We start from the raw sequence: 10,407 nt of genomic DNA, 5'->3' as shown, positions 1-10,407 counted from the left end.
CTGATAGACAGGACAACATATAATAACAAGTGTGTGTTTAGAATTAGTATACTAGTGCAGCCATACAGGCCCTTGTATGGTAGGATTTCCATGAAGTGCTTTGAGAGGTTAGTTAAGGATCATATCACCTCCTCCTTACCCGACACACTGCAATTTGCATACCAGCCCAACAAATCCACAGATTTACACTGCACACTGCCCCATCTGGACAAGAGGAATACCTATGTAAGAACGCTGTTTATTGAGTACAGCTCAACATTCAACACCATAGTACCCTCCAAGCTCATCATCAAGCTGAACCCCGCCCTGTGCAACTGGACTTCCTGACAGGTCGCCCCAGGTGGCCAAGGCCGGAAACAACACCCTCCCTTCGCTGATCCTCAACACTGGGAACCCATAACGGTGCGTGCTCAGCCCCCTCCTGTACACCCCATTCACCCATGACTGAGTGGCCACGCACACCTCCAACTCAATCACAACAGTGGTTGGCCTGATTACCAACGACGACGAGACTGCCTTCAGGGAGGAGATGAGGTGCCTTGGCTGAATGGTGCCAGGGAAATAATAAATAAATAAATATGTCAACAAAACAAAAAAGGAGCTTATCGTGGACTACAGGAAACAGCAGAGGGAGCACGTCCCCATCCACAGGGCCGCAGTGGAGAATGTATAAAGCTTCAAGTTCCACATCACAGACAACCTGAATGACAAGGTTGAGAAGACCATGGTGTTGATGAAGTAAGAAGCATTCATAAACCTAAAGGCCTGAATCATCAGCACACCAATAAGGTGGCAGGGTCGTCACATGACGTACCAACATTGTGGGTTTTAGGGTCAGGGCCCATATCCACAAAGCATCTCTAGAAAATTGGCCCTGAGAATAGAGACATTTTTACTCCTACTCTTAAGGGATAAAAATAAAAAGCTATGCAGGAAGCCTCTTTAAATCAGCGAGCCAGGTGGTTCCTGTGACACATGCGATTGCTTTGGAGTCGAGAATGTTTCGCCATTTCTTTTATGATCCATAAATCTAAACCGACATGAGGCCTAAAGTCACATGCCTAAATACTTATAACCACTAGGCTAAAAAAACAAAAACACATTTGACTTTAGAATATTTTTTAGTAGCCTAAATCATGTTATTTAAATTTCCCTCTCTTTGTAGTGCAATATCATGTTCTCAATAAATATGCTTTATAATCCTTTTTACTGCAATCAGGGTGTTTCTAGGTCGTCTTAAACATCGAAACAAAATGTTCACCTCACACACGAACACACCTATACCATATCAGATAAAATTGGATACATTTCAAATGTATGAGTTTGCATCCCAATATGAAACTTTATATATATATATTTCACAAAAGACTGAAATATAACAACTGTTGGACATAAACACCGGATTTTCGTTTAATTATTATATATATATTTTTATTATAAAAAAGTATGAAATATATTCCACCCATGAGTCCGCCAGATATTCCTGGTTGGAATATTTTTCATACTTTTTTTATAGTGGTTTAAAAAAAATGAAAATCCGGTGTTTGTGACATCAAATGGACTTGTGGTCAAGATGTGTTGGGTGTCGGTACTGATGGTGCAAAAGCCATGACAGGGAAACATAGTGGAGTGGTAACGCGCATGCAAGCAGTTGCTCCCGGCGTCACTTAGGTACAAATCAAATTTATTTATATAGCCCTTCGTACATCAGCTGATATCTCAAAGTGCTGTACAGAAACCCAGCCTAAAACCCCAAACAGAAAGCAATGCAGGTGTAGAAGCACGGTGGCTAGGAAAAACTCCCTCGAAAGGCAGGAACCTAGGAAGAAACTTAGAGAGGAACCAGGCTATGAGGGGTGGCCAGTCCTCTCTGGCTGTGCCGGGTGGAGGAACCAGGCTATGTGGGGTGGCCAGTCCTCTTCTGGCTGTGCCGGGTGGAGATTATAACAGAACATGGCCAAGATGTTCAAATGTTCATAAGGGTCAGCAGGGTCAGATAATAATACACTGCAACATCCACCGGGAGGCTCTTGCTGCCAAAGGAATGCCTGACAGCTTGAAAGACGTTTTGGACACTACAGTGAAAATGGGTAACTTTGTTAAAGCAAGGCCCCTGAACTCTCGTATGTTTGAGAGACGACTTTAACGTTTTCTTTACTGATCATATTTTTCACTTGTCTGACTGCTTGTAGTAACGAATGTGAAGTGAGACCTTGAAGTAGTGGTTCCCCCTTTGCTCTGCAAGGGCCGCGGCTTTTGTGGAGCGATGGGTAACGATGCTTCGTGGGTGTCAGTTGTTGATGTGTGCAGAGGGTCCCTGGTTCGCGCCCGGGTATGGGCGAGGGAACGGTTTAAAGTTATACTGTTACACTTGCATGATGACGAGTTTCTCACACGACTGGCCTATCTGGATGATGTTTTTCCCTCGCCTGAATTACAGTGGGGAGACCCAGTATTTGATACACTGCCGATTTTGCAGGTTTTCCTACTTACAAAGCATGTAGAGGTCTGTAATTTTTATCATAGGTACACTTCAACTGTGAGAGACGGAATCTAAAACAAAAATCCAGAAAATCACATTATGATTTTTAAGTAATTCATTTGCATTTTATTGCATGACATCAGTATTTGATCAACTACCAACCAGTAAGAATTCCGGCTCTCACAGACCTGTTAGTTTTTCTTTAAGAAGCCCTCCTGTTCTCCACTCATTACCTGTATTAGCTGCACCTGTTTGAACTCATTACCTGTGTTTAATCTGATACTGTTACAGCTCCGGTTAAACTGTTTATTCCTGTGTTTAATCTGATACTGTTATAGCTCCGGTTAAACTGTTTATTCCTGTGTTTAATCTGATACTGTTATAGCTCCGGTTAAACTGTTTATTCCTGTGTTTAATCTGATACTGTTACAGCTCCGGTTAAACTGTTTATTCCTGTGTTTAATCTGATACTGTTACAGCTCCGGTTAAACTGTTTATTCCTGTGTTTAATCTGATACTGTTATAGCTCCGGTTAAACTGTTTATTCCTGTGTTTAATCTGATACTGTTACAGCTCCGGTTAAACTGTTTATTCCTGTGTTTAATCTGATACTGTTATAGCTCCGGTTAAACTGTTTATTCCTGTGTTTAATCTGACTGTTTACTGTTACAGCTCCGGTTAAACTGTTTATTCCTGTGTTTAATCTGATACTGTTACAGTCCGGTTAAACTGTTTATTCCTGTGTTTAATCTGATACTGTTATAGCTCCGGTTAAACTGTTTATTCCTGTGTTTAATCTGATACTGTTACAGCTCCGGTTAAACTGTTTATTCCTGTGTTTAATCTGATACTGTTATAGCTCCGGTTAAACTGTTTATTCCTGTGTTTAATCTGATACTGTTATAGCTCCGGTTAAACTGTTTATTCCTGTGTTTAATCTGATACTGTTACAGCTCGGTTAAACTGTTTATTCCTGTTTAATCTTACTGTTATAGCTCGGTTAAACTGTTTATTCCTGTGTTTAATCTGATACTGTTACAGCTCCGGTTAAACTGTTTATTCCTGTGTTTAAATACTGTTACAGCTCGGTTAAACTGTTTACTGTGTTTAATCTGATACTGTTATAGCTCCGGTTAAACTGTTTATTCCTGTGTTTAATCTGACTGTTTACTGTTATCTGATAGCTCGGTTAAACTGTTTATTCCTGTGTTTAATCTGATACTGTTATAGCTCCGGTTAAACTGTTTATTCCTGTGTTTAATCTGATACTGTTACAGCTCCGGTTAAACTGTTTATTCCTGTGTTTAATCTGATACTGTTACAGCTCCGGTTAAACTGTTTATTCCTGTGTTTAATCTGATACTGTTACAGCCCGGTTAAACTGTTTATTCCTGTGTTTAATCTGATACTGTTACAGCTCCGGTTAAACTGTTTATTCCTGTGTTTAATCTGTTAAACTGTTTACTGTTAATCTGATAGCAGCTCCGGTTAAACTGTTTATTCCTGTGTTTAATCTGATACTGTTTATTGTTACAGCTCCGGTTAAACTGTTTATTCCTGTGTTTAATCTGATACTGTTACAGCTCCGGTTAAACTGTTTATTCCTGTGTTTAATCTGATACTGTTACAGCTCGGTTAAACTGTTTATTCCTGTGTTTAATCTGATACTGTTACAGCTCCGGTTAAACTGTTTATTCCTGTGTTTAATCTGATACTGTTTAAACTGTTTATTCCTGTGTTTAATCTGATACTGTTACAGCTCCGGTTAAACTGTTTATTCCTGTGTTTAATCTGATACTGTTACAGCCCGGTTAAACTGTTTATTCCTGTGTTTAATCTTATTAAACTGTTTATTCCTGTGTTTAATCTGATACTGTTACAGCTCCGGTTAAACTGTTTATTCCTGTGTTTATTCCTGTGTTTAATCTGATACTGTTACAGCTCCGGTTAAACTGTTTATTCCTGTGTTTAATCTGATACTGTTACAGCTCGGTTAAACTGTTTATTCCTGTGTTTAATCTGATACTGTTACAGCTCCGGTTAAACTGTTTATTCCTGTGTTTAATCTGATACTGTTACAGCTCCGGTTAAACTGTTTATTCCTGTGTTTAATCTGATATACTGTTAAACTGTTTATTCCGTGTTAAACTGTTTATTCCTGTGTTTAATCTGATACTGTTAAGCTGTTAAACTGTTTATTCCTGTGTTTAATCTGATACTGTTACAGCTCGGTTAAACTGTTTATTCCTGTGTTTAATCTGATACTGTTACAGCTCGGTTAAACTGTTTATTCCTGTGTTTAATCTGATACTGTTATGTTTATTCCTGTGTTTAAGCTACGGTTAAACTGTTTATTCCTGTGTTTAATCTGATACTGTTACAGCTCCGGTTAAACTGTTTATTCCTGTGTTTAATCTGATACTGTTACAGCTCCGGTTAAACTGTTTATTCCTGTGTTTAATCTGATACTGTTACTGTTAAACTGTTTAGCTCCGGTTAAACTGTTTATTCCTGTGTTTAATCTGATACTGTTACAGCTCGGTTAAACTGTTTATTCCTGTGTTTAATCTGATACTGTTACAGCTCCGGTTAAACTGTTTATTCCTGTGTTTAATCTGATACTGTTACAGCTCCGGTTAAACTGTTTATTCCTGTGTTTAATCTGATACTGTTACAGCTCCGGTTAAACTGTTTATTCCTGTGTTTAATCTGATACTGTTACAGCTCCGGTTAAACTGTTTATTCCTGTGTTTAATCAGCTACAGCTCCGGTTAAACTGTTTATTCCTGTGTTTAATCTGATACTGTTACAGCTCCGGTTAAACTGTTTATTCCTGTGTTTAATCTGATACTGTTATAGCTCGGTTAAACTGTTTATTCCTGTGTTTAATCTGATACTGTTACAGCTCCGGTTAAACTGTTTATTCCTGTGTTTAATCTGATACTGTTACAGCTCCGGTTAAACTGTTTATTCCTGTGTTTAATCTGATACTGTTACAGCTCCGGTTAAACTGTTTATTCCTGTGTTTAATCTGATACTGTTACAGCTCCGGTTAAACTGTTTATTCCTGTGTTTAATCTGATACTGTTACAGCTGTTTATTCCGTGTTTAAACTGTTTATTCCTGTAAACTTTAATTCTGTTTAATACTGTTATAGCTCCGGTTAAACTGTTTATTCCTGTGTTTAATCTGATACTGTTACAGCTCCGGTTAAACTGTTTATTCCTGTGTTTAATCTGATACTGTTTATTCCTGTGTTTAATCTGATACTGTTATAGCTCCGGTTAAACTGTTTATTCCTGTGTTTAATCTGATACTGTTACAGCTCCGGTTAAACTGTTTATTCCTGTGTTTAATCTGATACTGTTACAGCTCCGGTTAAACTGTTTATTCCTGTGTTTAATCTGATACTGTTATAGCTCCGGTTAAACTGTTTATTCCTGTGTTTAATCTGATACTGTTACAGCTCCGGTTAAACTGTTTATTCCTGTGTTTAATCTGATACTGTTACAGCTCCGGTTAAACTGTTTATTCCTGTGTTTAATCTGATACTGTTACAGCTCCGGCTAAACTGTTTATTCATGTCAGCACTTAAGAGTTATTCCAAGCTAATAAGTCACTCGTAAGATAAGAAGGTTGTAAGAGTGTGTTTAACTGTATTTTTCATTTACAAGTTCTCACGGAAGGTGATCATTCTGACTAAAACTACAGAATAAAGCCACCAGATAAAATCAAGGAACGGTTGCTGGAGGGAGCTACACGTCTAGCCAAAGATTAACACATTTTTAAAAGGGAACAAGTCTTCGTTTTAACTGTGAATATTCAGTCTACAATATTTTAGCAATAATAATATACAAGTTTAGAATATTACACTTCTTCAGTTTTCCCATTCTGTAGTTATTGCACTGGTGTTCCAGATATGAAGATGTCTCTTGGTGGTAGAAGTTCTAGGCCAAAACACAGGACAACGAGTCTATTCAGAAAAACAAACATCTTTAATGATACTCTGGTTGAACATCAGAATTATAAAGTCATTCAGTAATAATAACCCGCTCTCTGAAATAAAACAGGCCGGGATGGTAGCAGGGAAAACAACTCCAACGTCGACAGTCTGTACAGTTGTAGAATATCTTCGAGACACATTAGAGGGATAGAAGGACAGAGAGGATGAGAGAGATGGAAGAGGAGAGAGATGGAACAGCCTCATAGAGAGACACATTAGATGGAGGGATAGAAGGACAGAGAGGATGAGAGAGGAGAGATGGAACAGCCTTATAGAGAGACACCTATTTTAGAGAGACATTCCACATGATTTAAATGAATCCTTTAACCTTTGAATTGAGGGAGTAACAGGATTTCTTGTGTTGTGTTTTGCAGTCAAACATAAATCCTCTAAACTATAACGAGGGTTTATAAAGTGCTGTTTAATCCTTATTCAGGGAAAAGGGTTGTGTTTGTTTACATTACATTCGCCAAAACAATAAATATACAAGATTGTAACTCCCATCCCCTAATAATACCCATGATGCATTGCGGAGAGCCGTCCATGGAAAGCCTCTTAGGACAAACTGCCGCGTCAGCATCTCAAAATGGCACCCTATTCCCTATGTAGTGCACTACTTTAGACCGGGGCCCTATGGGGAATGGCACCCTATTCCCTATGCAGTGCACTACGCTTGACCAGGGCCCATAAGAAGACCCATAGGGCCCTGGTCTAAAGTAGTGCACTACATAGGGAATAGGGTGCCATTCCCCATAGGGCCCTGGTCTAAAGTAGTGCACTGCATAGGGAATAGGGTGTCATTTGGGATGAAAGAACCATATTGTAGTAACATGATGTTTACGCCAGAGCTGATGTCAAAATGAGTTTGATGTCTTTAATTGGTGTGAACAGATGAGTTATAACGCCTATTGTTGCCAATTAACTATATGCTTTTAATCCGAGACACAGAGAGAGAGACACAGAGAGAGAGAGAGAGAGAGAGAGAGAGAGAGACACACAGAGAGAGACACAGAGAGACAGACACACACAGAGACACAGAGAGCCAGAAGACGTCATCGACGTTTAGAGTGGTGTGGAGGAGCAGAGTGAGCACCCTTTTCGTCACTGGAATACACACACTTGCATTCTCACATCCCTCCCATCCTTAATGCTGCTTGGGCATGACACACACACACACACACAGGTGTCTAATTCTGTTTTGGCATGGCGAAGTCCCATGCGGTGTCTTGGGCACACTTCACCATGGCTCGTACCAACCGGGTGAAACCCATGTCTTTAGGTTTCTCTAGACCTCGCATCAGACGCTGCTTCATTATGGCTATAAACTCCTTATTACTCAGTTCTCCATTACCTAGGGGGAGGGAGGGAGGGAAGGAAGGAGAAGGGGGGGAGGGAAGGAAGGAAGGAAGGAGGGAGGGAGGGAGGGAGGGAAGGAGGAGGGAGGGAGGGAAGGAAGGAGAAGGGGGAGGGAAGGAAGGAGGCAGGGAAGGAAGGAGAGGGGAAGGAAGGAGAGCAGGGAAGGAAGGAGAGGAGGAAGGAGGGAGGGAGGGAGGGGAGGGGAGGGAGGGAGAGGAAGGAGGGAGGGAGGGAGGAGGGGGAGGAGGGGGAGGGAGGAGGGAGGGAGGAGGAGGGAGGGGGGGAGGGAGCAGAGAGAGTAGGGGGGAGAGAGGAGTGAGAGATAGTATTATTAGTTAACTAAATATATTAATATAATATAAACATGGAACAGTGAACACACAAACACCTACTCACCATCGCAGTCGAACAGAGCGAACACGACGTCACACACATGATCAGACAGCTCCACTTTAGCCACCGTACGGGCCACCTGCTTCATCGTGGCTGAGAGAGAGATGGGAGAGGAGAGAGAGATGGGAGATGGGAGAGGAGAGAGAGATGGGAGAGGAGAGAGAGATGGGAGATGGGAGAGGAGAGAGAGATGGAAGAGGAGAGAGAATGATATAAGATAGAGGGACAGAGAGGATGAGAGAGAGATGGAAGAGGAGAGAGAATGATAGCAGGACAGAGAGGATGAGAGAGAATGTTAAATACAACGTCTCAGTGTTATATAACACCCCCCCCCCCTCGGGAGGTGGGGGAGATTGTTGGCTTCTACTTGCTGGGTCAGGAGGAGTAACGTTCCCTTGAAGGCTTTGACGAAGGCTGTACATCTGACGTGCAAAATGTCCCTTGTAGTTTGGAATTCAGTTCATTCATGGAAGGTCATGATGCCCACGGAAGGTTAAAAAATAAATTATCTGCCAACCATTCTTTATGTTTCAGTTGATCAGCCAACCATTCTTTATGCTCCAGTTGATCTGCCAACATTTCACCATTCTTTATGTTTCAGTTGATCAGCCAACCATTCACCATTCTTTATGTTTCAGTTGATCAGCCAACCATTCACCATTCTTTATGCTCCAGTTGATCTGCCAACCATTCACCATTCTTTATGTTTCAGTTGATCTGCCAACCATTCTTTATGTTTCAGTTGATCAGCCAACCATTCTTTATGTTTCAGTTGATCAGCCAACCATTCTTTATGTTTCAGTTGATCAGCCAACCATTCTTTATGTTTCAGTTGAGGTAAATCCACATATTTTCCTTTCATTCGGAAAAACTCAAACCATCTCAGACTTCAGGTCCCCCCACACCTTTTTAAAGCACCTTCCCCCAAACTCGGCCATCTCACGTTGGTGTGCATTCTCCCTCAGCGAACGCCTTGCTGTGTTTAGCAATTTTGTGGGACAGTACATATCTAGCTCTCGCAAATCCGTTGTTTGCTGAATGCAGTTTTGTGAAAAGTCCTTAGTCTTTCAAGACAGCAATGCTTCCTTTGCACACAGCTATCCCTGATACCTCAAAAAAAAATATATCTTGCTGGAACACCCTACATTCATTGTCAACTTCTTTGAAAAAAAAAAAAATTTTTTGCGCAATTTCTAGCTAGCTACTATTTGTAACTGTGCCGTGTGCGTCAGCCTGTCAGTTGATATTTATTACACTCCTTGAAAATAAATGTCCCACAAGAGGTGGGAGTTAAATCACTACACAAAAGGTGAATATTCATTGCGCTTTTAATTTGAATAACACATAAAAAAAAAAAGTACTATCGCAACTTCTTTACGTGATCCGAGCAGGATCCCGCGGGCTGCAATGAATCAGGTCGCCAGTATTTGCCCAGGTCTAGAATGTCATTGTCTGCTGTTGCGCTAAGATTTCCTTTCAACAGGAACTAAGGAGCCCAGAACCATGAAAAACAACCCCAGACCATTATTCCCCCTCCACCAAACTTTACAGTTGGCACTAAGCATTGTGGCAGGTAACGTTCTCCTGGCATCCGTCAAACCCAGACTCGTACGTCGGACTGTCAGATGGTGAAGTGTGATTCATCACTCCAGAGAACACGTTTCCACTGCTCCAGAGTCCAATAGCGGCGAGCTTCACACCACTCCAGATGACGCTTGGCATTCCACATGGTGATCTTAGGCTTGTGTGCGGCTGCTCGGCCATGGAAACACATTTTGATGAAGCTCCCGACAAACAGTTGACGTTGCTTCCAGAGGCAGTTTGGAACCTGGTAGTGAATGTTGCGCAACCGAGGACATACAACTTTTACACACCATGCGCTTCAGTACCACTTCAGGGCTGAGCCGTTGTTGCTCCTAGATGTTTCCACTTCACAATAAAAGCCCTTACAGTTGACCGGGGCAAAACATTTTACTAACGGACTTGTTGGAAAGGCGGCATCCTATGATGGTGCCACGTTGAAAGTCACTGAGCTCTTCAGTAAGGGCCATTCTACTGCCAATGTTGGTCTATGGAGATTGCATGGCTCTGTCCTCGATTTTATACACCTGTCAGCAAAAAGGGTGTGGCTAAAACAGAAACAGCTCATTTGCAGAGAAGTGACTTAAGGAAA

At 41.3% G+C, this 10,407-nt stretch overlaps 1 protein-coding gene across 1 annotated transcript in view; it reads right to left on the bottom strand.

The window, feature by feature from the left end:
• Positions 1 to 6,458: 6,458 nt before the first annotated feature.
• The window catches only part of micu1 (mitochondrial calcium uptake 1), a 110,660-nt gene continuing 106,711 nt past the window's right edge, over positions 6,459 to 10,407 (bottom strand). The window contains exons 12-13 of the mRNA XM_065007822.1: positions 8,238 to 8,327; positions 6,459 to 7,836 (exon numbers count right to left, since the gene is read on the bottom strand). Of these exons, the coding sequence (XP_064863894.1) occupies positions 7,673 to 7,836; positions 8,238 to 8,327 (254 nt within the window). The 3' untranslated portion in view covers positions 6,459 to 7,672. The remainder of the gene's footprint in view (positions 7,837 to 8,237; positions 8,328 to 10,407) is intronic.

The sequence above is a fragment of the Oncorhynchus nerka genome, linkage group LG23 (genome assembly GCF_034236695.1).
Source record: "Oncorhynchus nerka isolate Pitt River linkage group LG23, Oner_Uvic_2.0, whole genome shotgun sequence".
NCBI classification, from domain to species: Eukaryota; Metazoa; Chordata; class Actinopteri; order Salmoniformes; family Salmonidae; genus Oncorhynchus; species Oncorhynchus nerka.
The sequence above is the reverse complement of the archived record's forward strand: the minus strand, read 5'-3'. Positions and strand labels throughout refer to the sequence as shown.